Source organism: Lissotriton helveticus, chromosome 1_1 (assembly GCF_964261635.1).
Source record: "Lissotriton helveticus chromosome 1_1, aLisHel1.1, whole genome shotgun sequence".
NCBI lineage: Eukaryota > Metazoa > Chordata > Amphibia > Caudata > Salamandridae > Lissotriton > Lissotriton helveticus.
The window spans coordinates 77,725,413-77,752,648 of record NC_136057.1 but is presented as its reverse complement, the minus strand read 5'-3'; the positions used below and the strand labels follow the sequence as shown (position 1 = coordinate 77,752,648).

Below are 27,236 nucleotides of genomic sequence, written 5' to 3'. Positions count from 1 at the left end.
TGGTCCTCCAGTTTGCTCACCGCCACCCCGTAATTTTCTTTAATGACCGTCTCCGGGTCTCGATGTACCCAGACACCCAGGTACTTCACCGGGTCTGAGCTCCACTTCAGTGGATAATCCATTTGTGGCTCGGGTGTCGCCGGCGTTAGGGGGATCACTACAGATTTATCCCAGTTGATACGGAGACCTGAATATTGTTCGAATTTGATTTATTCCCTAATCAGCGGGTTTAGGTTCGTGGCTGGGTGTGTAACATACAGCACCCTATCATCCGCATAGAGCGATATGCTCACAGGGCGTAAGCTAAACTGGAGTGCCGTTTCTGGGTGGTTCTGTCTGATTTTACAGGCCAACGGTTCCAGTGTGAGCGCAAAGAGGATCGGTGACAGTGGGCATCCTTGACTTGTTCCACGGCTTATCTCAAACTGCTGTGAGGTATGCCCATTAATGCGCACTCTGGCTGTAGGTTCTACATAAAGGAGCGCTATCCATTTTAGAAAGGCTTGTGGAAAGCCCATCCTGGATAGTACAGTCATCATGAAGTCCCATTCTACTGAATCGAAGGCTTTTGCTGCGTCGAGCAGCGCGGCGACTGCCGGTAGTTCAGGGTTCAGACTATGGTACATTGTAAATATAGTTTGTATGTTTTGGGTTGTAGAGCGCGTGGGTATAAACCCCGCCTGGTCTGGGAGTATCAGCATCTTCAACAGCGGTTGTAGTCTGGTAGCTAGTATTTTGGCAAGTATTTTTACATCTGTGTTTATAAGGGAGAGAGGGCGGTAAGATTCACAAAGCGTGGGGTCCTTGCCTGGCTTTGGAAGCGCTATCAATAGCGCCTCTCGTAGCGTTGGCGGGAGAGCGCCTTCCTCGTACGCTTCTTCTAACATCTGAGCCAGCTGTGGAATCAGTAGGTCCTTGAATTCCTTATAAAATGCCCCGGGCAGCCCATCCAACCCCGGGGCTTTGTTATTTGGCAGTGAGGTTATCGCCTCTATGAATTCCTCTTCCGTTATGTGATGTCCCAGATACTCCCTATGTGAGTCCGATAGCCATGCTAGGCCTACGTCATCTAGGTATTCGTGAATGTCTGGTGGTGTATGCGCTGTTCTAGTGGTGTATAGTGTGGAATAATACGTGCGGAACTGCTCCAATATAGAGGGGGTATCGTAAAGCGGTTCGTTTTGCTTGTCAGTAATTTGCGTTATCAGGGAAGTGTCCGACACCGGCTTGATAGTTTGCGACAGCGTCCTGCCTGGTCTCCCTCCCTCTCCGTATGCTCTAGCTCTGTGCTGTTTGGAAAGATATTTTATCTCTGTGTCCGCGTATTCATGATATGTGTTCACCTTATTTCGTATATCCGCTAAAATGGAGCCTGGTAGGGTGTCAGCATATTCCAACTCTAGTGTCTGGATGTCCCTCTCCACCATCTGCAACTGTTGCCTGATATCCCTTAGTATTCCGGCATGCTTACTTATACAATGTCCCCTTATGGTCACCTTAAAGGCCTCCCACAAAGTCCTATAGCTCTCTACTGTGCCCACTTTTGTCTGGAAAAACCCCTCAATGGCCTGCCTCAAGTCCTCACTAAACACCTGATCCTTCAATGCTGATGGTCTGAGCCGCCATGTGAACTGTCTTGGGGTGTGAGTGGGTATTTCCAACACCATCTTTACGGGTGAATGATCCGATAGGGTCTTGGGCAGGTGCTCCACCTCCGTGACCCACGTGATGTGAACGTGCCCTCTTTCCTCCCCGGGTGTCTCAGTCGCCACACGTCTATCATAGACCATTCGTGCATGCCCTCAAGGAGAGATCGCGCCGCGCGTCTGTCAGCGCCAGTAGCTCTATCCAGCATCCAGCAGCGGGTCCAAACATGTATTGAAGTCACCACCCCATATTACTTCTTTTGGGTATGTTTCACGGAGCTTGATTCAGAGATTATCATAGAATTCTGGGTCGTCCGTGTTGGGGCCATAAGACGTGACTATTGTAAGATCAGTTCCACCAAAATCTCCCCTCAGTACTATGTATCTTCCCTGATCATCCGTGACCGTGTGATGGAGTGTAAGCGGGATGTTGCGTTTTACTAATATCAGTACACCCCTGGCGTAGTTTGAATATGATGACGCCACCCGGTATTGGGCCCATCTATACCCTATCCTGTTATCCCTCCGGGGCGCGGTGTGAGTCTCCTGGATGCATGCGACATCTATCTGGTGTTGGTCTAGATATGCGATTACTTTCCTAATTTTGCGTGGGTCTTGTAGGCCTCTTACATTCCATGACATGAGAGTCAGCGTCCTAACCTGGTGTGTCGTGGCCATCTTGTGCATCCCAGTCGTATTGGGCAGATCGTGTAGTAGGGTCTGGTCTAGAGACAATGTCGTCATGTGAACTGATATTAGTGGCGACATCCACCGCTTGGTGATTTTCAACCTGTCCCTCCCCCACCCACTTTGTCGCAAACCCCTGGACAAAGACATCTCCCCACTGTCTCCTTCTCCTCCTGTTACCAAACAGTTGTGGTGCTCACAAGTGGGCGGGAACTGCCTGGCTGTAGCCCTCCCCTCTCCAAAATTACCTGGGTGGGGAGGCCTTTTTATCAACATGGAAGGGCACTGCGGCAGTGGACCACGCTCCCAAATCGAACTCAACTTAGTCTAGTATTACAAAACTCTAGGTGTATTGTACCAAAACTAACACACAAAAAAACAACATTTCTCTGCTTCGTATAGTGCAATGTGTCCTGTATTCCACTTATCTGATCCATCCGTCTTCATCTCTGGATTCACAGGATGTGGAGAGCTCAATGCTTCAGGATTCGCAGTTCTCCTCCGCCTATTAGGGGCACGTCTACCTGGTGCTTGTGATGTAGACTGTCAATAGTTCCCCTGGGCAGAGTCGTGTTAGGCAGAGACGGCTGCCACCCTCAATTGCAACTTTCTCCCCCCACTCTGATCGCATTATTCCACATCTGACATGGGACCCTGTTCTTGTTGTCTGTCTCTTGGCGATCTCCTGCGTTCTCTTTTTGGCTTCCTCAGTTGCAGGTATTTCGACACAGCCTTGGGATCATTGAATATCTTTGTAGTTCCGTCATCCGTGATCTTCAGCCTAGCCGGGTACAACATGGCATATGGGATCTGCAGATCTCGGAGTTTTTTCTTAACCTATATGTATCTCTTACTCTCTTCTTGGACAGATTGAGTGAAGTCAGGGTATAGTGCTATGTCCATTCTCTCATGTTTCAGAGACCCCAATTCACGCGCTTTACGCAAAGCTGCGTCGCGATCTCGATAGTTCAATACTTTTGCGATGATGGGATGCAGCCTGGAGCCTACTGGTGGTTTCGGGGCCAAGGATCTATGAGTTCGTTCGATCAGGAATACTTCTGAGAACGTTTCTCTACCCATCAGGGTTATTAATAGTTTCTCCACATACTGCTCCATTGGGCCTGTGTTGGTGGTTTCCGCAATTCCCATAATCCGTATGTTACTTCTTCTGGACCTGGCCTCCAAATCTTCGGCTTTGGCTATCAGTGCAGCTAGTTGTTTATCCACGCCCGTTTGTTTTGCAGAGATTTGGGTATTCGCGTCTTCCACCTCCGATATCCTGTGCTCGGCCATATCAATCCTCTCCGTATGTCCGTCCAACCTTTCAGACATTCGATCGACTCTGTGCGTAAGGTTGTCAATTTTACCATCAATGTTTGTCAGTGCCGTTTGGATCGTATGGAACATTGACTGTATGTTATCTGTCGCAACTTCTCCCGTTGCCTGCGCAGATTGAGCGGTTGGCTGATGACCGTCGCCATTTTGTTCTTGAGGTTTCTTTGCTTGATGGAAGTTTATCTTTGGTTGGTTTCTGTCTGGTTTGCCCATCTTGGTGCCTTGCTGCTTCGTCTCTCGGTGTTTCGCTGATTTTCACCTCTTCGTTTAGTTTTGCATTTTAGGGTGCCTCGGCTCGCTCTGCGTAGCCACATATAACACATTTGTGTTATTATTTTGAGAAAAGGCATTGTCCCTGATGTTTTCAAACTTGCTAAAGTTGTTCACATACTGAAGAAATCCAAAGCCGACCCCTCGATATTGAGCAACTTCTGCCCTATCTCATTACTTCCCTACCTTAGGAAGATCTTAGAAGCTCATGTAGCTAACTGCCTCAGCTCTTTTATCGAACATTCACAATTTCTTGACTCCCAGCAAGCAGGATTTAGACCAGCTGTTAGAAGGTGGTTCTGTCACTAGGGGACGCCCGGATTTTTCACTTTTTGAGCACCTAATTGTTGAGATTTTACTGTGGGGGAGCCTCATAATCTGGGACCCCCCCACAGTGAACTCATAATGAAGGAGACTGCATGGAAATTTTACTGGTGTACCTGGCTTGACTAGGCCGCTGCGCAGCAGCCGGAGTATGGGACACCGTTCTGGTTACATGTAGACACAGGTGTACATGCGTGTGCACACGGGTAGGGGCTGCGCAGGGGAGATTCCTAGCGTGCGCAGTCCAGGAGCAGCAACAGAGTGAATGGTGTGTAAGGACTTATGCAGAATTGGGTTGTGACCTGGAATAGGCTTTATACCCTGGGAAGGAACATGCCAGGGAAAGCCAGTGTGTTTTACTGTGTTTTCACTTCATTATTCCCCTATGGGGATGTGGGGCCCATGGCTAAAATGACTTCCACAAGGCCGACAGATTACAGACACGCACTAAAGTCCAGTGTAGTGGATGTGAAAATGAGTATTCTGCAGAGTCCAAAGTCATATTTGTACTGCTTTTGGGTCGTCCAGAAATGTCATATTTCTCTGAGTCCCTGGCTGGGGTCTGGCCCTGGCAGGTTAGATTAATGACCTTTCATCCCAGAGTTAGGATCTTCCCTCCGAGGAGAAATAATAGGTGGAGCCGCAAGCCAATCCATCAACTGCTGTCGCTGGGTGCCAGGCACCAAGCTGAACCACGGGAAGGCAGTGAGGGGAGAAGGAGTTGGGTTTCAGAGGCCATGTGGCCAGAGACACTGGACAACACCATTTTGATCAAACCCAGAGGCTGGACAAGAAGGAGAGAGCAGGGGCAGGGAAGTGATGTGTCGCTGTTTGATAGGACACACAGAGACTTCCTGCCAGCCCCCTACTCAACTTTGAAAAAGTACTTGCACAGGAAGAGAAGCTCTCTCTGGGGTGTGGTCTGCGGAGGCGAAAGGTGCTAGAGCCTGGTGCAATGGGCAGTTGGAAGGAGGACACCCCTGACGGCCTCCCAGGCCCTTAACAGTGCCAGAAGGAGAGCCCAGGTCCGGTGCGCAGAAGGAGAGGCCTCTGCGCAGGGAGAAGAGAGGCGCATGGAGCCAGTGAAGACCGCTCCCTGCAGAATGCACCCTCTTGGAGACCCAGAGGACAGAGGAGTGCTTCCAGTGGCTGGGGGACGGCACCATGAGCGAGAAGACGCTAAAATGGGGCAGATTGGACCCCAGGGGCTGATATGGCTCCTGGAAGGTAGGCAACCTTTGACCCCTAAGCAGACCAACGATGAAGCGCGTGGGGCTCCGCCGCCGGTCTCAGAGATGCCCCCAGGGTGGGTCAAGTCCCAGGGGCTGCCCCAGGAGGAAGCAAAGCCAGGGAGCGCCGTCGCGCTCCCTGTGAAGATGCCAGCAGGGGGCCAGGAGCCCACCCTGGCCCCCAGTGATGTGAAGGAGGGGGGCGCAGTCACGCCCCCCCGTGATAATTGCCACCAGGAGGCGCCAGGAGCCCACCCTGGCCCCCCGCTGATACGGGATGCATGGGAGCGCCATCGCGCCCCCCCCCCGAAGATGTCCAGGGGCCTGGGACCCCATCCCTGGGCCCCAAAGTCATGGAGGGGGCCTGGGACCTCATCCCCAGGCCCCGAAGTCAGGCGGAGGTGGGGGAGTGCCGCCGCACTCCCCCGAAGATATCCAGGGGCCCAGAACCCCATCCCCGGGCCCAGACGATGAGGAGAAGGCCGGGGGAGTGCAGCCACACTCCCCCGAGGTCCCGATGGGACCGCTGAGTCTGTATCTGCCCGCCGGAGCGGGCAGACCAGAAGTGCTCGGCCGGCTCCCGCGGCAGCACAGAAGAGTGCTAGCCGCGCAGGGAGCCTTCGGGGGCAGCCAGGGGTGGGCTCCCTGGGCTGGCCTCCAACCCAGGTGAAGCGCGAGGGTGCCTGGTGGGACCGGGCCCCTCAGAACAATGATGTCGGCGTCGAGGGCCCTGGTGGGACCGGGCCCCCCAACAACTGGCAGAACGGCTGGGTGGGCTCCCCGAGCCACCTCCTCTCACCTGGGGGTCTGGGTGGGACCGGGCCCCCCACCGAGGCCCAAGACGCGGCCCGAAGCAGCGGGAGAGCCGCTCATCATTTATGCAGCCAGGCCCATAATGCCATGCAGGCCAGGACCGGCCTGCAAGAGTAATCCAGCATGTTCAAGGCTTGTGGTGGCCCCAGGAGAACGGGGTCACCACCCTACATGTGCAAAGGTGCTGGAGAGCTGCTGGAGCAGCGCAGTCTCCCCACAGCACAAAGAGCAAAGTCCCACTCGAAGTGTCTTGGGAATTCAAAGGAGTCAACCCCTCCAGGTCTCAACTTGCAGTTAACACCTTCTGGGCTGGAACTTCTGTTTTTCGGCGGAGGGTGTTTCGATAATTGCCTCAAGGAGTGAAGAGCTGAGTTGGAGATGTCTGCGGAAGGGCATCCCCTGCAGGTGATGAGGTGTAATTGCACTGAAATGCATTTATTAATGTTTTTTTCTTTTAGAGGGACTAATTTTCAATGTGAAGTATTGCTGTAAGGTGATGGCCAAAGCCAAGTGGATTTAAGTGGCCAGACACTCTTGCTAGGGTGTCCAGGGAAGACATGGCTTGGCAGTTCGGGCTGGACTGTTCCCATGAGGCACAAGGTCAAGACTGATTTGCATATGGCCATGTCTGAACTGGGGTGGCTTGGTGAGCAAAATAACGATGGATTAAATCCATATCTGTGACTGGGTGTGAATTTTTTGCCATTGTGAAACATTCCGTCCATCATCTTGTGTATTTTGCTGTTCGCCCTATGTGGGAAGGGCATGCCCAGACGTGGGTCCCGTGCTCACTACACCACTGGAGTCAAGCTATCCTGGCTGATGACGGCTTATAGCCAAAAACTGGTCCTAGGATGCTTGATTCCGGTCCAGGGAAGACATGGCTTGGCAGTTCGGGCTGGAGTGTTCCCATGAGGCACAAGGTCAAGACTGATTTGCATATGGCCATGTCTAAACTGGGGTGGCGTGGTGGGCAAAATAACAATGGATTAAACCCAGATCTGTGACTGGGGGTGAATGTTTTGCCAATGTGCAACATTCCGTCCATCACCTTGTGTGTTTTGCTGTTCTGGAATGACAGCAGTGCCCGATATGCAGCCCTGCGTAAACTAAGTTTACGCTCATGATGTGCACCATTTTACTACTTACACTAGGTAAGGGGTCTTGGGCCAATCCCTGAGATCAGTCCACACACAATGGAGTATTAGGGGGTATACAGTAAGGCCGTCCCCCTCTCAGAGAAACACACTACAATAAGGAGCCATACCAGTTCAAACACCTAACTATATGACCTCCGGGGGCTTATTATATATAAAATCCCGTGGGTGTGTGAGTTGAACTCTACTCCTCTAGGTCAAGGTGTATTTTTTATAATTTATAAAATATAAGAGCGAATGACTGAGTTTCACCAGTTTACCCACTTAGAAGTGGGTAAACTGGTGACTGTTAACCAGGAACCCCCTCGAGTGTCACTACCATGAGGCACTCTCTCTCCACTCACAATATTTCTATTGGTGAGGTATTTGGCCTGTTACAACGCTCTTATATTTTATAAATTATTAAAAATACACCTTGACCTAGAGGAGTAGTGTTTAACTCACACACCGACGGGATTTTATATATAATAAGCCCCCGGAGGTCATATAGTTAGGTGTCCAATCCCAGAGATCACAAAAGTATCCCTATGCTCACATAGTAAGGGTAGAACTAGACACATATATAATGTGCCATGGTTGGGATGTTGTGTAGTGTAGTTCCTATATTCCCAATAGGCTCTGCGCATTGGAATAATATATCCTATAGATGTGACGTAGGACTTATGTCTACTAGATCGCTATCGAATATATTAAACTTAATTGTGAGTGCCAGTTAGTTCAGAGGTCAATAGAAATTTTCTCGAGGTCACAAGAAGGGATTTAGTTTCTGACAACTGCATAAACATGACAACTTTGTTTCCCCAAGATAAAACTGATCTTCAGAGTCGTGGAAACAATAGATAGATATTTTACTCAGTCATTCGTGCATGCTTCGTTTCACCAGAGGTGCAGAGAAATAGAGAGACGGGCGTTTTCAATAAAAGTATTTAATAACAGTCTTCTTTCTCAAGCAGAAGAAATGAACTACTACAATCGTGACACTGGTTGCAAAGTATAATGCATACAGTAATGAGGGTATTATAAAATAATACTGTAAAAGCATTGTATGGTTCCTAGACCATAGATAAATACATACATAAATAACAAAGGCTAAAAAGTACTCAACTAGTGCTTCTAAAATACGCCTACCCCAATGCACCTAACCTAAGTCTAGTACGAGGGAAGAAGTAAGTATGGTGTAGCATAGGTTTAGTATTCTTTGCCAAGAATCTATCCAAAATTTCTCTTAGGGTCTAATCAGCTCCGTACCTTGGTTTAGAATGAAGGAGGTCAGTCTCAGGTCTCAGGACTCGATTTCCCAACAACCCACAAGGGTAGCTTGGAAACACTGGAGCTGGATTTCTCGGCAAGAGAAAAGACAGCGTCTCTCTTAGTGCGTCTGCTGGAGGGTCTGCTTCCTTCGGCACTTACTGTAGCAGGATGTGTCAGGGAAGTAGATAGTCGAACTGCTCCAAACCACCGTGTGTTTGCTATGGCAAGCGTGGGCATATTTATACCTTGAAGGTGCCAAGTTTGACGTAAAGGTGGATATAATAACATCATCAAATAGTCTCAGTTCTTTGAAAACTCCATGAGTTCTTGGACAAATCAATATTTAAGCAAGGGGAAGTCCCTAGCTGCTGAAGCCGAGTTTTCCAAGAAATCGATTTTTGGAACTAGTGGAAGTAGCCATGCAATATTTGAACTGCATGAGCTATGTCTAAATATGGTTAGGATTTCTATGGATATGGTGATGTATACCTATATAAGGGCATGAATCAAGAAAATTACACTAGGACGGAACGGGCTAGGTTTAAATGCTATCAGATCAAAGATTATCTAGTGAGGAAATTAGAGATTACTACGGTATTAGACTCTGAGGTCTGGGACTGCATTTACAGAGAAGCAGATAAGGCCATGATTAGTATTGGATATAAGATCTTTTCTGGCTTTAACACTAGCGACATTACAAAATTGACCAAGAAATGGAATAGAAAACTGGCAATGAATGTACCATCTGATTTAATTACTCTATCTCTCAAAAGTCTAAATGTATCAGTTCAATCTTCTAGTCTTAAATTACAGCTGTTTAAAACTGTATGCCAACTGTATCATACCCCCGAGAGAATTCTTAAATGGGCAACGAATATGTCACCTTAGGGGTGTACAAGAAGAAACTGAGCCCAAAAGGAAGTGAGGGTCTATGGGTTTTTATTGCAGACACAGAGTCAGCGAGTATCATAAGGCACAGGTAAACAACAGTAGCTAGGCGGGATGTCGATGGAACGGAAGGAACGTCTTCCCAGCGTGGCTCCGTCGTCTTCTTCTTTCTCTCGCCGGCCCAAAACAAAGGAAAGACAGGTGGCTGTTAGCTCACAGCTTACTGTACAAAAATATCGTCAGGGAGGGGAGTGAAGGCAACACGCGTGAGGGGAGAACAGGCTACCGTCACCAAGGAAGCAGACCAACCACAAAGTGTGTATGTGCGTGCTCAGGAGTCTCCGTGCCCCTTCCGACCTCCCTCCTCCCGCTGCTGCCCCTTCCCGACACGTTTAAAGGGAAACAGGGTACGCAAACGTTCACGTACCTGGGGTAGCCACGCGTCTTCCTGCGCATGGCTGGGCGGTGCGTAGGAACGGTGGCCTCCTGGCTTCTCCGGTGTCCTCGCGAAGTCCTCGTCCGCCTGGTCAGAAAGCCGAGTGCTCGTGCTTGTGCCGTCTTCCTCCTCCGCCGCTCCTCGCTCTCGACCTCCTTCCGTCGTCCGGGTCCCTTGGTGGGTGATTCCTCTGCGGGGCTTCGGTGCCGACGAGCTCCGCACCATCCACACCTCGGCGTCTTCCGGCTCTTCCCTTTCAGGCCCTGATCCGCTCTCTGATTGGCGGGACGGCCTCCACGTCATCGGAGGAGGGAATTCCTCCTCGCAGGGCTCCCAGTCGTTAAAGGGCCCGCGCCCTTCCTGCAATCGAGATGTAGAGTCCGTTACGGGGCAGGACTGGACCCCGTGACAGAATAATAATTTCAGTGAGCGTACGAAATGCCCAAAATGCGATCTAAGTGGTGCTGATATTGTCCACATGTTTTTTTCTTGCCCCCATCTGAGTGAATTATGGGATGGAATAACTAAGGTGGTTTCTGATAGACTAGCTCAACCTATTATATTCTCATCAATGGATGTGCTGGTGGGTATATGTGGGGGTACTAGTGTATTCTGTGATTTGTTGACTATTTTAGTTACCTGTGCAAGGCTACTTATTGCTAGAGCTTGGATTCAAAAAAATCCACCAACGGTTATGGAATGGTGGAGCCTGGTTAAGGAAACATATAATATGGAACTTGCCCTTGCTGCTACAAGGGGCCTGCAGGCTAAACGAAAAATTGACAGAATCTGGGGGTTAATCATGTCTCAATAACAGTATACTCTTCTTTTTCTCTTTTTTTTTTTTTTGTATGACCTCTACATTGCTCATGATTTACGCATCTTTTTATTACAAATGTTAATTTACTGTTCTTGCTGAAATTTTTGTAGACAAATCTTGTTTATTATGATTTTCTCTTGTTTGTTCCCCTTGATGCAAATAAAAAACTAAAAAAAAATTACACTAGAGTCCTAAAATGCTATACAACAGTTTTTGGAAACAATAGATAGATATCATTCGTGCATGCTTCGTTTCACCATAGGTGCAGAGAAATAGAGAGACGGGCGTTTTCAATAAAAGTATTTATTGAACAGTCTTCTTTCTCAAGCTGAAGAAATGAACTGCTACAATCGTGATACTGGTTGCAAAGTATAATGCGTACACTAAGAAGAGTATTATAAAATAATACTGTAAGAGCATTGTATGGTTCCTAGACCATAGATAAATACATACATAAATAACAAAGGCTAAAACATACTCAACTGGTGCTTCTAAAATACGCCTACCCCGATGTACCTAACCTAAGTCTGTACGAAGGAAGAAGTAAGTGAGGTGTAGCATAAATTTAGTATTCTTTGCCAAGAATCTATCCAAGATTTCTCTTAGGGTCTAATCCGCTCCGTACCTTGGTTTAGAATGAAGGAGGTCAGTCTCAGGACTCAATTTCCCAACAACCCTCAAGGGTAGCTTGGAAACACTGGAGCTGGATTTTCTCGGCAAGAGAAAAGACAGCGTCTCTCTCAGTGCATCTGCTGGAGGGTTCCTTCAGCACTTGCTGTAGTAGGATGCATCGGGCAAATAGATAGGGGAACTGCTCCAAACCACCGTGTGTTTGGTATGGCAAGTGTGGGCATATTTATAATTTGAAGGTGCCGAGTTTGACGTAAAGGTAGACATAATAACATCAACAAAGAGTCTCAGTTCTTTGAAAACTCCATGAGTTCTTGGACAAATCAATAGTCAAGCAAGGGGAAGTCCCTAGCTGCTGAAGCCGAGTTTTCCACGAAATCGTTGTGGATTTTCAGAACTAGTGGAAGTAGCCATGCCATATTTGGACTGCATGAGCTTTGTCTAAATATGGTTAGGATTTCTATGCCTATATAAGTGTATGGTGAATTATACCTATATAAGGGCATGAACCGGGAAAATTACACTAGGGTCCTAAAATGCTATACAACACCCAATCCACTTTATTATGTTCAACATTACTAAGTGTCAGCACTAAAACATATCTAAAGCATGTGTTTACAATCCCACCCAAAAATACATAAAATGCATTTGAAAAGGTTGTACACAAATAAATGAGCATTTATACTGAACGCATTTTAAAAGGAATGATTTCATTTCAATCATGTAGCATGTTGTTAGTATTGCTAACTGAATTAATCATAAAAATTACATTTATATAATGGCTCTAAATACAGAAAAAAGGTCGAGATCATCCCATAGCCGAATATATAAACTGTTTTGGTTTCTTGATAAGGTCAATATTGTTTCTAGGAAGTATTCAAACAATTCTTGTTCTCTAAGAATAGTTCTACTTTAAGCATATCGCTTTGTGCCAAAGTTAATTTTTTTGGGAAAAAGTCAAATCAAATCGTAAAAAAATACAGTTCCAAAGTTAGAAGTTTTTGTTTTGAAAAAACGAAGGTCAAATTTCAGAATAGAAAGAACGGTGTGTGCTAACTTCAAAAGTTAATCTCGGTGAAAGGGGGAAACATTAAATCGTCTAGGCTGGCAAAGAAATCGTCTACCACAGTAGATGAAAGTTGAACCACTTCATTAAGTACATCAATCGTACACAGATGAGAAGCATCGCCGTCAGCGTCAGCCGCGTTAGCAATGTTCGTAGTAGATGGTACAAGTGTGCCTGTTGGTCCGCGTATCTCACCCTCAGCTGGAATTGCCGGTGAGATCTCAATGAATGCCGTCATCAGGATTGGTAGCCGTTGGGGGCAACACAATGCATGAGCCGTTACCGGACCTAGCAAAGCGTCAACAACCGTTGGCAGTGCTGATGGAAGTGTTAGACAGATATCCAACACGCATTCCTTTCCACAAAGCAGGCATCATAGAAAAGGTAAGATGTAATCTTGCCAGATCGGTCTGAATGACAGGAACCACGTGGTATTCAGATCTCTCAAACGAGCCAAGCCAAGAATCTGTGTTATGCGTTCACGATACTGCATTGCCAGAAGAGCGTTCTCCATGGTAATTTGGGTATCGCTGGTGACCGGACTTGCCATAACGGAGCAGGAGAAATAAAAGTAGTATCCCTGCTACGAGTACCAAGATGAGATGCAGTCCGCCGAACACAGAGTGCACAACGTTAGGAAAAATGCCTAGGACTGCTTCAAAGGGTGCTAACAGACCCGAAAAAATCGTCTTAAATACATGTATAATACCACTGGTATCAGACATGTTTAAGATACGACCTAACATTTCTGCGAAATATATGGGGCAGATTGTTGATAATAAGGCATGCATCTCTGCAGAGGACCTTGCAACTTGCAGATCATACTCTCTCTGGACGAGGACAGTGGCACATTTTTTTTGTAAAAGAATGGCTTTCGTTCTGCTTAAAGTATCAATTCGTATAGAAGAGATATTCGTGAAGGCCATAGTGGCGACTCCCCGTCTGTCTTAGTTTTTGGAAACAATACTTGCATACAGCAAGTGACCATGGCTGACACACTAACAAGATAGGCTATTCCTGGCATCATTCCACAACAGCTGTGATCATTCAGCATTATGTAGCTACCATTGGAAAGCTGCCTAAAAATTGGATCTATCACTGGTGCCGGGGAACCCTGCAGGTGGCATGATAAGTTGTTTGAAGAACCATCACAGTCTCCATGTAAATTAATGCCTTGACATAGAAGTGTACCGCTCAATGTGGTTTTGCAATTTTTACCACTAAGAAATACCTCCTTTTCCCCACTCCAACATTTGTGTGTGTAATGGTAAATCCCAGGTCGACTCTATGTATTCTTTACCCAACCTTTCATACAGGCCTGCTGGTATGTGTTTTAAGCAATACTGAAACTGGAAAATCGTCACTGGTATCGTGATGGTGCCATGTATTATCCATTCAACGGCTGGTTTCTCAGAAACGGTTAACGGTAATCTTTCTAGTTTTTCTATGCTCAGCACCGTATAGTCTGCTCCTCTCTGTGCTAAAGAGATTTGTTTATCTGTAAGATTAAATCCAGTAAACAATGACTTGGTGTTGATTAGACGCCAAGGCACATGGCCTGAACGAAGGTTTTGTAACGTCCAGCCTAGCAGCATTATAGAACGCAATTGAGACTGGCCATGTTGTAGCATTAGCAAGTCCTGTTCCATTATGTCTATGGCAGAGGATATGATGCTGTACAAAGAATACATTCTGGATGACAGAGTTGTTAACCCATTGTCAACTACAGAGAGAGCTTTCTCTAAATGAATACAATCAATTTCTCGTATTCGTTCTGCAGTTTCCATTTGCGTGACTTTCCATGCTTCATTATAAGCAGCGTAAATACCGGCGTATATGAAAGGTTTATGACGTTGTTTGCAAGGTCCAAGTAAGAATTCTCTCAAATCAATGCCATCTTTAAGTAAAGTTAAGTGTTGTTTAATATCTGGGAGTGCAGATTTTTGTAGCCACTCAAGGCACAGTTTTCCTACACTGTAAGTTGTTATTATCCCTGGATGTTGTCTCTGGACATATCTTGGATCTGGCCTAGTTGCTTTAAATCCTGGGTCGTTTTCAGGAATCTATCTTGTCTGTGGGCCAATTAACCATTTTTTCCAATCAGGATTAGTTCTGTTTTGTTGTAAAATATAATTTACGTCTACCTCCTCATCTGTAGTTCTATTACTATCAGGTGTGGACTTAGGTATGGACGGTTTGTTTAAATCTTTTATCTTAGCCAGGTCAAGACAAGATGTCTGTTGAACAGTTTCATTTAAGAACATTATTTGTTCTGGGATGATGCAGGCTCTGAATAATGCTTCTAAACTTTGTACCTGCCAGTCTTGTTTCCAGTCCAGGGAGGACCTGGTTTGGCAGTTCTGGATGGACTGTTCCCAAGAGGCACAGGGTCAAGACTGATTTGCATATGGCTGGGTTCAAACTGGAATGGCATGGTGAGCAAAAAAAGATGGATTTAGGCCCAGATCCCTGTACTGGGGTGAATTTATGACATTGTTCTGCATTCTGTCTATCAACTGTTGTTTTTGCACAAGGCAGCTTTAAGCGCCATGACATCCGCTCTACTCCAAGGAGTATAAACCGAATTGTAAACAAAATATCGATTCGCATCTGCTGAATCTTTATTATCACTTTTACCTGCACCCCTAGGAGGGACATATTAAGGCGCAGCTTCAAACATTGGTTTCCCATGAAATACAGTATCCTTATCTGTCCCTGGAACTTCCTCCTGTGGCATGGGGGTCTGAGCTGTTTGTTCAGCTGCAGCAGCTGCCTTTTTCTCCTCTCACAAACTGAACGCATCAGTTCATAGTTTAACCACACGTATAATTAAATCGGCCACCTGGGAAGGGAGAAAAAGACAGTCACTCAATTGTTTATGATCACGTTTTATATGAAAAGGCTCTAAGTCTGTGGAATGTTTCCTACAATTTGCATTTACTTCTCCGGTAAACGACTCTGTAAAATATAACTGCTCTGAGTCTGGCCATTGCTGAACATCTGCTAAAATGTCTGGTGCAGAGGCATCACCACGAGCTGCCTTGTCGAGCAGCAGATCTGAGAGTGGCTGCACGTTGCGGTCAAAAAAGAGCGAGTCTGTCATTTAGGGTCTAACTCCGTCTCTGTGTGATCTGGGGAAGATTTATCATCATCAGAATCATCTTCGGGGCAGAGGGAAAAGTATATAGTGGCGGAGATTGATCTAACAAAATTGAATCATCCTGTGGTTTATTAAGTAGAGGATAGAGAGGACGCCCAACAGGGTATTGGCCATTTACCTGTAAACTGCGCTCCCTATCCTCTTTTTCTTTTATTTCCCTCATTTCTTTATTTTTCATTTCCTGCGCTTTCAGATAGATGTTTTTGCGTTGTTATTTGTCTGCTCATACTTGCTCTTTCCTCACTCTCTCACGAGCTTCTTTCATCCACATTCGCACATAATGTCAAACATATCTGGTCTACTTTTGCGCTTAAACACACACTGTTCCACATACTGAATTTTTCTAATATCGAATGAACCATGTATTGGCCATCATAAATCAGGATCCTTCTTAGTATATTTATTCCATAGTGAACTATACATTGTGGAAGAAATACCATTTTTAATGTACATATCCCTATTTGGTGTCCGCTCGGGGGGAGCCGGCGGATTTTGTTCTAAATCCATATTGGTACCTCCAAGAAAGCAACATATCCTTCGAAGCGTGCTTGAAACCGGCATGCCAAAAATATAACAGTATATATAATAATATAACAAAGTGGTACTTAACACGAATATTGTACCATTCAAGAATTAAAAAAATTAGAGAAAAATCGCAATATTACTTGCCTATATCAATTGCAATATATATATATAACCAAACTAGAATCTTGGCTAAGCAAATCCAAACAAAAAGCGTCACATTTAGCGATCTTACCAAGCAAAGGTCTCCAGCCTCCAATTGCCAAGCTCTGAATCAACCAAATGGTCGCTGTAAGACGAACGCCAAAAGAGATCTCAGTCGAAGACCGGCACCACGTGGAGGGTCGAATCAGGAAAATCGTAAAAGCACTTCGGCCTGCAAAGACAAGGGCCTCCTCATGCAGTGCACATCTTTAGTGAGATTCTAAACCTCCATCAAGACCACTCCGTCGGGCATCCGAGTCGCCGATGAGCCCCGCGTAACGGGTGCCAATTTGTGGGTGTGAGCCCTTTCAGGAGACCACATGGTGCAGGCGTTCGCCCTTTTGCGCACTGGTCCTTTAGACTGAGATTGGCATGGAAGCTGAAATATCAAGAAACTATTTTATTAAGACTCATGAGTAGAACCTACATCGCTACAGAACCCTCAGGCAATGTATGAGGTAGCACATGGAGTACAGAAACCATGGGCCTTATATACACCTTTTACTGCAGAGGCGGTACAATTGTACACACAAATAGTCAGTTACATACAAGGATACATCACAATTGCTTAGTCAACAGAATGGGAGCAGCTACAATGCTGCTGACATCAGTTTAAATAGCCTGACAGTTAAGTACATGACAGGTGCATCCTAACAGCTAAGGCCTCTCTGAGCATGTGCAGTACTCAGGCTCATTGCTGCAGGAGCTAATTATAGATGATGACTCAGGCGAAATAGAGAAGCGGGCAACAGCAAAGACTGGGAAGCACATGGCAAACACAGGGCTTAACTAAAACGGATGCTAAAAACAAAATTGCTTCAGCTCATGCTAACTGTAGTCTCTGCCAAGTTTCCACAACAGGAAGTCCCATTCCTAGTTCCCAGAGTATGGTACCTCGCTCTCGGTTAAGAGGGGGACAGGTTGAGATTCAGGGGCAGTAAGATGATGTCTCACCAGTCTTGGGATGGGAGTGTGGATGAATGTTGTGATGCACTGGACGTTTGAGTGATTTGTTAGCACGGTAAATGGTGTTAAAGGGCTGTTCAAAACATTTTGTCAGACCGAACAGGCCCCATAATTGTTTTCCGGAGTCGCACCAACACCTGTTGGAGTGTGTAAGTTCTGTGGTTGTAGGAAACTTACATTGGGGGAGGGATACTAGAAGAATGGTGCAAGTGTCTTCCAACTCAGAGTAGTGGAAATGGTTCAGAGTAGCCCAGCTAGGTGACCTTGGAAGTGAGGAGGTTGCAAGGCCTCACATCCTGTCCCACAGGGGAAGGTGTGAGACTGGCCCGTTTTCCGAGCCTCAACCTCAGTCTCCAGTGCAGGATGGTTCTTAGAGGGAACACCAGGTAGGGAGTCTAGTCTGTCCTGTCGGACCGTTCTTCGAGGGGGATCTTCCCATTTTAGGTAAGCTGGTAGTGTCTGTAATCAGACCTCCATCAGTTCTGGTGTCTGGCAGTGCCCCTCCTAAGTTGAATGTGCGGAAGTCCAGATTGAGGGGTGACAGGGGAAAAGAGTCCCCAGTGGAAGAACCATTGGGTCAGGGGCAAGCCAGAAGGGCTGTCACCAAGGATTGGCCATGGTGACGCCACTTCTGTCCTGGGGCATCTTCGCGCACTGTCAGAGGGACAGGAGGTCGCGTGACTGTCACACGACACATTAGGTATGTGTCACCCTTGGGGAGCGGGGTAGGCGTGCCCTCCATGAAGTCCTGGTTCGCCGGGCATCTGACCAAAGGGTACCGTCCCTGGGTTGGGGAGCCAGGAGCAGGTGTTTTCCGACCTGGACGGCAGGGCAACTGTAATCAGTGTCCTGACCGGTTTGCCTTCTAGGGGTACCACTCCAGATGGATGGTGCAGGCCTAGCCACGATCTTTAGGGTCCTTGACATTGTGTGGTAGTACTAACCTTAGAGCAGGTGGGGCCCATCTTAAGTGAAGAAACCCTGATCGTCAGAAGGGAGGGTATAGGGCTCTGGAAGGGGGTGCAGAGGGATGGAGTCCTCGCCTCTGACCCCAGTGCAGCTGGTAAATGTGGATCCCAGGTGGTAGACCAGTTGATGGAGAGAGGTCCTGAACTGGTGGGAGAGTTGTGCTCTGGTGGGTACTTCTTCTGGGAGAGTGCGGTACCCCAGAAGTAGAGGTAGGGTGAGGAGACGCTTCGCCCGTGACCTCTGGTCAGCCTGAGGGTGCGGACCCCAGGTTGAAGGATCGGTGGTAGTTTGGAACTACACTGAGAGGGAGAGTGGAGAATGGCTATTATGTGCCAGGGTTTAAGGACCAATGACATCTGGTTGGCCTGGGCCTGGCCGTGGACAACTAGGGAGTACCAGTGGGGTAGCCTAGTTGGGTCTGAGAGTTTTTTTTACGGGGGTAACCATGTGGGTTCAGAGTGGCATAGAACCGGAGGGTGTCCCTGCAGTGCGGGCCCACGTCGGTGTTCTATCACCCGAAGCAGGGAAGCCCATCAACGTAGTGATTGGTCTACCCTGAATTTTGGCTGGAAGGGGGTTGTGTTGGACTTCGCCCTTTTTGCAGGTTCACCCCTAAACTTTTAGCATTTCTCCCAGGCCTTTTCTCTGTGTAGTGTTAGTGGTCTAAGGCCGCTGGGCACTTTAGCCCTGTGGTCCAGTGTAAAGTGCGTGCGCTCTCTGTTACATTTAGTGGGAGTGAGAGTGGTCTGCCCTCCCATAGGAATGCATGGGGGATTCCCTGCTCAGTGTGTGTCAGTGGTAATTCCTGTTATGAGAGTAGCAGTATGGTCAAGTCTGGTATGTATGAAATTGTGAGAATAAATGCTGCGCAATGGTGTGCGCAGATTTATCATGACTGTGAGAAATGCCACTTTTAGAAGTTGGCATTTCTGTGTGCTATGTGTCCGCCTGCCTGATGTGAATTGCATGTCTGGTTTTGGAGGGACAGGGCAGGCTGAGCCAGACGTGGGTTGAATAGAGAGATCTGCAGTTGGAGTATGGGGAGGGAGACCCTTTGATCTGAGCAGGGCTGTGCCTGGCAAGGGGAATGATGGCTCCACCTCCCACTGTGCGGCTGATGACAGACCCCCTCTTCCTCAAAGTCAGGATGCAGTTCTCCAGGACCACACCGAACTGGTTCTGGCTGGGTTCAGTGACTTGTGACTTTTGAAAACAAAGTCTTTTGGTGGTATAAGTAAAGGGGCTGTGACCCCATGAAATTGTTCAGTTCTATGGTGCTCTTCTAGGATGATGTGCTGCTCCTGATCCTGCTGGGGCATGCTGCTGCTGGGGCCCAGGAGGAACTGCCCTGAGTGCTTGCCTCTCTGGCCCCTGCATTGCCCCCTTGATTGCTGAGTGCTTTTTCTTTTCGAGCTGTGGCTCCCTGCACCCTGTGAGTGATATATTTTAATTCTTTCCTGGAGGAAGAACGTGTTACTTCTGGATGCCAAGACGAACCTCTGTCCGTGTAACTAGAGGGAAAGGACTTTGAAACTTTCATCCATCTTGATCAATCAACTACCCAAGGGCCTGATTTGAGCTTGCCTCCTACTGAAGTCTCAGGGACATTAGACTTCACCCATCAGCCGTCTGGATTCCTATTTGAGGGGAATTCTCCTCGCAAGTGAGGCCTCTGTGGAGAATTCCAGAGCCTCTGGTTCAACTGCGGGGAACGCGGGCTGAAAGTCATCGTTATCACTATTGTGGGCCGCCACAGCTGAGGAGCTGTTGCCGCTGAGAGCCCGCATTTGCCTGTGTTGCCAAAGTCATCTTTTATCGCTATTGTGGGCCGCCGCATCTGAGGAGCTGTTGCCGCTGAGAGCCCGCATTTGCCTGTGTTACCAAAGTCATAGTTATCGCCATTGTGGGCCATCGCATCGGAGGAGCTGTTGCCACTGAGAGCCTGCATTTGCCTGTGTTACCAAAGTCATCGTTATCGCTATTGTGGGCCGCCGCAGCTGAGGAGCTGTTGCCTCTGAGTGCCCGCATTTGCCGTCCTATGAGAATCATCGCTATCGCTATTGTGGGCCGTTACAGCTTAGGAGCTGTGCCGCTGAGTGCCCGCCTTTGCCATACTACAAAAATCATCGCTAATAATGTTGTGGGCCGCTGCAGCTGAGGAGATGTGCCTCTGAGTGCCCACCTTTAAGCCCCTTACTTTCACAGCTGTGCATCACTCAGTGCCAGCTGCATCGTTTAGGTCTGCGCAATTGCGCATATGGATTCTGCTGCGTTGGCAGCTGCCCTGACACTTTGGACATAGGGCATTTTGAACCCCTTTGAGAAGGCCGGTTGGGCAGAGCGACTGTCAGGTTTGTAGGGTGCCAGGCCCTAATGTGATGGATGTGGTGCTAGGAAATGTGATTTATGTAGTATGATTTACACACCCTATTTCCTAAGGTGAGTTATGCTTAGGAGGTTATGGTCTAATATGTTTAGGCTTATGAGGTTGGCGCAGGATATATTTCACGCCTAATGTGATACAGTGGATAATATGATTTATGTTACAGGATGATGCGGAGTCCAGTGTTTGCCATTAATTGCTGATTGTGTTCCAAGCTTATTATATATTCTCCGTTTACTATCTTTACTAAGTGATGGTTCTGACAGTGGTCCAAGTGGCCCTGTCATGTGTATATAATCCCCTGTAAATATTGCCCCGTGCCAGTCGGCACAGTGTATATTGTGTGATTACTATTCTAATGTGTTTTATGATAATACAAAGGCTATTTTGTATATAAACTTGTGTGGAGTTCCTTTTGTGGTGTGCCTAGTATGTTGTTGCTGTGTGGATTGCACAAATGCTTTACACATAGCCTCCGGGATAAGCCTGACTGCTCATGCCAAGCTACCAAGGATGTGAGCTGGGGTCATCTTTGGCGTGTAACTCCCTTGCTCTGACTAGAGCAGTGGTTTCTGCCTGGATAAGGCTCAAGCCCTAGCCAACCTGAAATCCCATTTCTAACAAGTCTCATCTAAGGGTTCAATTGACATCCACCGGCTGGGAGGAGTCACGTGTTGGGAGCCTTCAATAAATATTCAGTGATGACAAAATAATCGTATTTCTTCCGGGAGCAGCGCACGTCCGTCTGACAGCTTCTTAGACAAGTTAAAGCAAACGTAAGATATTAAGTTAGATACCATGGTAAGGTAGAAAAAGACAAAAAGCACACACTTCTTGGCAACAGGGATGTCAAAGGTATATCACTGGCTGTGATAAAATCTCCATTATAAATGCTGCAATCTTCCAACAAATGCTTGAACCATCCCTAGGAATGTGGCAAAGATAACTTAACAAACAGAAAAGTAAAGATGGGAGTTGGAATATCAGCTGATCCAGTGTGAACAGGAAAGTATTGTCAAGAAGAGTGTGAATGGAGCTGCATTTGTTTTATACTTCCTGAAGTGTTATCTTTATTGCATACATCTTGAAGAGTTTCCTTTGTCATATACTTCCTGAAGAGTTACAGTTGTTATACACTTTGTAAAACTGAAGTGACAGCAGCATATCCTAATCATTTCTTTTTCCACAATGTCTTCTTGTTTAAATGAAATCTTGACTGTGCGTATTCCTAAAGCTATACCTCTAGCGAATGGGTGTTCCGTGAGTGCCCTTTCTTTACTAACTTATCACCTCCTTTTCTGAATTAAGATGTGGCATGTTCAATAGAAAATGCATTTAAATATCTGTGTATGGTGAAATATCTCTTGGTTACTTAAAAAAGTGGTAAAGAAGAGATGGCTTTTACAAATAGTTAAATATTGTGTATTTACATTCTCTTACATTTCCATTTAGTGATTTTAAATCTCTTTACATCCAACAGGAAACCAGCCTTGAATGCACAAATGATTGTGAATAATGACTTTAATCGTGTAAATGTGCAAAAGTCATCAGAAAAAATTTGCTCCAATATGCAGGTAAAGAGCTGCACAGTCAGAGACTGAGGAACCTGAACATAAACTGATAGATCCTGGAAGAAGCAGTCACGAGCAATTCAATGGATGTAAGAGTCTGAGCTGTGCACCTCCACGCCACAAGACGAAGAAATGACCTCTAGAAAATTAACGCAACAGCAATAACAACTAACCACTGCCTGTATAAACAAGTATCCAAGATTTAATGAATGGATCTGTGTGAGGTGGATACAGCATTCCTGTAATGATGGTAGACCACCATTCAGTGCGCTAGGTATATTGTAAACTATTTCTGGCTAAACCACAGGAGCAAGAGAAAAGCACAATGGGGTGGAGCCAGACAACTGAAGAGTGAAGGAGAGAGAGGAGCAATGATCTACAAGACTGTCCCAATTTGCATCGACCTGAAGGAAGACTAATCTTCACTCGTAAACATGCAAAACCATTATACAATCTAAAGAAATAACCACATACAAAGAAGCTTTACTTGCCACAAGTATAATATATGTAGTTGGTGAGTCTTGTATTTCGTTGTAAAATCTGAAATCAAGCATCCAAAATACCACACACATACAAGGAATGTGAGAATAACACAAGTGCTTTATCAACCGTGTTAGCTCCTCAGGAAACACAGTCATGGGATGCAGACAAATATAAACCCGACCCAGAGACACTAACCAAGAAAGAAAAATCATTCAAAAGCAGCAAGAGCTTTAGTTTGTCATCACTACTAAAGAGCCATCAACAAACACACACAGGAGAAGCAACGTGCAATTGCAATAAATGTGTGAAGAACTTTAGTCAGTTAGCACTCCTAAAAGATCACACATGGCGGAAAAACCATACCATTGCAATGAATGTGTGAAGTCATTCAGTTGGTTATCACAACTCCAAATGCATCAGCGAACACACACAGGGGAAAAACCGTACCATTGCAATGAATGTGGGAAGAAATTCAGTCAGTTATCAAATCTACGAACACATTTGCGAACACACACTGGGGAAAAGCCATACCATTGCAATGAATTTGGAACTAGTTTTAGTGATTCCTCAACTCTCAGGAATCATCACCGAACACACACAGGGGACAAACCATACCATTGCAGTGAATGTGGAAGTAGTTTTAGTCATTCATCAACTCTCAGGATTCATCAGCGAACACACACAGGGGAACAACCATTCAAGTGCAATGAATGTGTGAAGAGCTTTAGTGCGTTATCACATCTGGAAGTACATCAGCGAACACACACTGGGGAAAAACCATACCATTGCAGTGAATGTGGAAGTAGTTTTAGTCAATCCTCAACTTTTAGGATTCATCAGCGAACACACACAGGGGAACAACCATTCAAGTGCAGTGAATGTGTGAAGAGCTTTAGTGCGTTATCACATCTAGTACTACATCAGCGAACACACACAGGGGAAAAACCATACCATTGCAATGAATGTGTGAAGAGCTTCAGTCGGTTATCACATCTACAAGAACATCAGCGAACACACACTGGGGAAAAACCATACCATTGCAATGAATGTGGAAGTAGTTTTAGTCAATCCTCAAATCTCAGGAGTCATCAGCGAACACACACTGGGGAAAAACCATACCATTGCAATGAATGTGGAAGTAGTTTTAGTCAATCCTCAACTTTTAAGATTCATCAGCGAACACACACAGGAGAAAAACCATTCCAATGCAGTGAATGTGTGAAGAGCTTCAGTCAGTTATCGAAGCTCCAAAGACATCAGCGAACACATACTGGGGAAACACCATACCATTGCCAGGAATGTGTGAAGAGCTTTAGCCAGTTATCACATCTACAAGGACATCAGCGTACACACACCGGGGAAAAACCATTCCAATGCAGTGAATGTGTGAAGAGCTTCAGTCTGTTATCACAGCTCCAAACACATCAGCGAACACATACTGGGGAAAAACCATACCATTGCAATGAATGTGTGAAGAGCTTTAGCCAGTTATCACAACTCCAAAGACATCAGCGAACACACACTGGGGGAAAAACCATACCATTGCAATGAATGTGTGAAGAGCTTTAGCCAGTTATCACAACTCCAAAGACATCAGCGAACACATACTGGGGTTAAACCATACCATTGCAATGAATGTTTCAAGAGCTTCATTCAGTTATCAAATCTCCAAAGACATCAGAGAACACACACAGTGGAGAGGCCAGTGAATGTGTGAAGAACTTCAGTTGTTTATCACACCTCAAAATACATCAGCGAAAGCACACAGGGTAGAAACCATTCCATTGTAGCGAATGTGGAAGTAGTTTTAAGGAATCTTCAAAATGATGGAATCCTCAGTGAATAAACACTGGAGAAAAGTGTAAAAGTCCAATAATAAAGATCAAAATCCATAGAAAGAAATCCAGTTTGTCAGTGAGCACAGTACATCCATTCAGGCTGAAATCAGTTCAGGATCCCAAACACATTCCAAATGATGTCACATAAACAGCAAGGCAAGTGCCACTAGTCAAATGAATACACATTCCAAGATTAAAAGGGCAATCCAAATAAAAGGGAAATACAGAATATAACAAAAGGCCATTCAAGTGCAGTGAGTGCGTGAAGTGCTTTAGTCCATTATCAGACCTACGAAGACATCAACGAAAGCACACAGGTGAAAATCCCTACCACTGCATTGAATGTGGAAGTAGTTTTGGTGACCCTTCAACATTAAGAAATCATCAGCGAACACATTTAGGGGAAAAGCCATTCAAGTGCCCTGAATGTGCGAAGAGCTTTAGTCGATTATCAATACTACGAAGACATCAGCAAACACATACAGGGGAGAAACCATACCATTGCAGGGGATTTGGAAGTAGTTGCAGAAAGGGTTTTCAGCTAACTACAGGGATTAGTGACAACACCTATAAACACAACACACTTGAATACATTTAACAAGCACAGACTGGAGAATATTTTTAGCTGGGTTTGGTGTTTGGCCATTTTGTACAACAACTGGTTCAATGACAGCTGCTAGAGAACAACGTCTAAAGGCACAAGAAGTCAAAGTAGGAAAATGTGACCTGTAACTCAGAGATAATGCTTGCAGTGCACAACATTTACCTCTGAAGCCCTGACGCAGGAAGAAATTCTGCTCATTTTGATCATCACATGCATATGTAAAAGCACCCACCATAGTGGCACTTCCCCAGAGGTGTCCAATATCAAGCTGGACTCTTGGGAAATTTGCTGGCTCACCACTGACTGTATATGATTCACAGTGAGATTAATTGTATATGAATATATTTTAGACGTGTCTTATTTACAGAGAATCACCCAACCAACTCTTAACTGGTGAAAGGACAGAATCCATGCATGATGGCAAAATTATTGATCGGAGAGAGAGCTGTTGAAAAGTTTAGCTCTGAATAGGTTTCTGAAAGGTTGAGTGTTAGGTAAACATTGAATATTGAGCAGTAAAAAATTCCAGCTCATAGAGAATTAAACTATCGACTCCCTGCTTTACATTTCTTGAACCTTGGCACTGTAAAAAAATCTGGATTCAGAAGTAAAGGAACACAAAAGATACTGATTTTCGACACAAATGATATTCAGGTTTGTATTTACAAGTAAAAAGAAACTCTTGTTTTATAAACCGCCGGTGAATGAATGGACATAAAAAGTGCTGCCTCGTGAGAAAACAGTGAAACTTTGTGATGCAGTTGGGAGGTCCCCAGACCACAAATAAGATAGATTGTAGCATTCTGACTCATCTCTAATGTGCTTTTGTGTTGCTGGAGCTGACAAATAAACAGTGCTCTCATAGTCCAGCCTTGTGTAGAGGAAGGAGTTCACCAATATAATATGCATATCAGAAGAAAAGATACATCTTCAGTAGCCACAGATAGTAGAAACTAATGCTTTCCACCGAGGTCATTTTAACAAAGTGTTGAGTCCGGGAAGTTCTTCCTGCTGCCGAGGATCATCACCACCGCCACCACCCAGCCAGTGAGGAACAGCAACGAGACTGCTCTTCAGCATACCCATCCTTATGCATAACACTCTACAGGGGTTTGCTCCAGGGTCAAACTCACTTTACTTTCATGTTAACAGCAACAAGTTCTAAACTGAACAAATTATATTTACGAACAAGTGGTTTGTACGGCCATTAGTGCCATAATACATTTCAAACCCATACTTTATGAATCGGTATTAATGATACATAACCAAACATCCAAACACCACCTATGTATGGACATCCAAGAGCCTTTAAAAACCACACTACAGAGGTGTATACCAGGATCCAACTCAATTTACTTTAACGTTAACATGAACTAAATTATGATACAGCATGAACAATCATGAGATTATGAAGTGTACACAATGATGACTAGATTTTAAATATTACTAACAAATGTATGTTTTGATTTGTAATAAAAACAAAAAATTTATTTGAATTCATGGTATTTGACTGCTGATTGTATGGAAAGAGAAGTTAAATGTGATTTCTTCCCTAAACTATAAAGATAATTTGTGATGTCAGCAAGGAGCCTAGTTTATTTGGCAATAGAGGGGTAAAATCTCGATAGCATGACTGCTTTCAGCAGGGAGTCTAGCGCTGGTGGTATCAGAGTGGACTATCCTCCCCAGTGTGCCTTCTCTCAGAGTGAGAGGCGGTTCTTTGCTTGAGACGGTACCACCTCTGCATCTGTGTTAATGAAGAGAGAAGTGCTACCTCTAATACTGAGATCTGGGCTTCACTCCTGTGTTGGGAACTTAAGTCAGTCGTTTTTACCCAATAAATACCAGATTTAATTTGGAAAACGAAAAATGTGTGTATAGTGGCATTCCTCTCGTTAATAATCCATAAAAATGCTACCGAATGAGGAGTACTTGAAAGCATTCTCCCTTACAAGGGATTTAAATATGCATTTGTCACATGCAA

At 45.7% G+C, this 27,236-nt stretch overlaps 1 protein-coding gene across 1 annotated transcript in view; it reads left to right on the top strand.

The window, feature by feature from the left end:
* LOC144758619 (uncharacterized) overlaps nucleotides 1–26,554 on the top strand; it is a 159,907-nt gene extending 133,353 nt beyond the window's left edge. Inside the window, exons 5-6 of the mRNA XM_078646438.1 lie at nucleotides 22,237–22,330; nucleotides 23,129–26,554. Coding sequence (XP_078502564.1) covers nucleotides 22,237–22,330; nucleotides 23,129–24,361 — 1,327 coding nt within the window. The 3' untranslated portion in view covers nucleotides 24,362–26,554. The remainder of the gene's footprint in view (nucleotides 1–22,236; nucleotides 22,331–23,128) is intronic.
* Nucleotides 26,555–27,236: the final 682 nt, after the last annotated feature.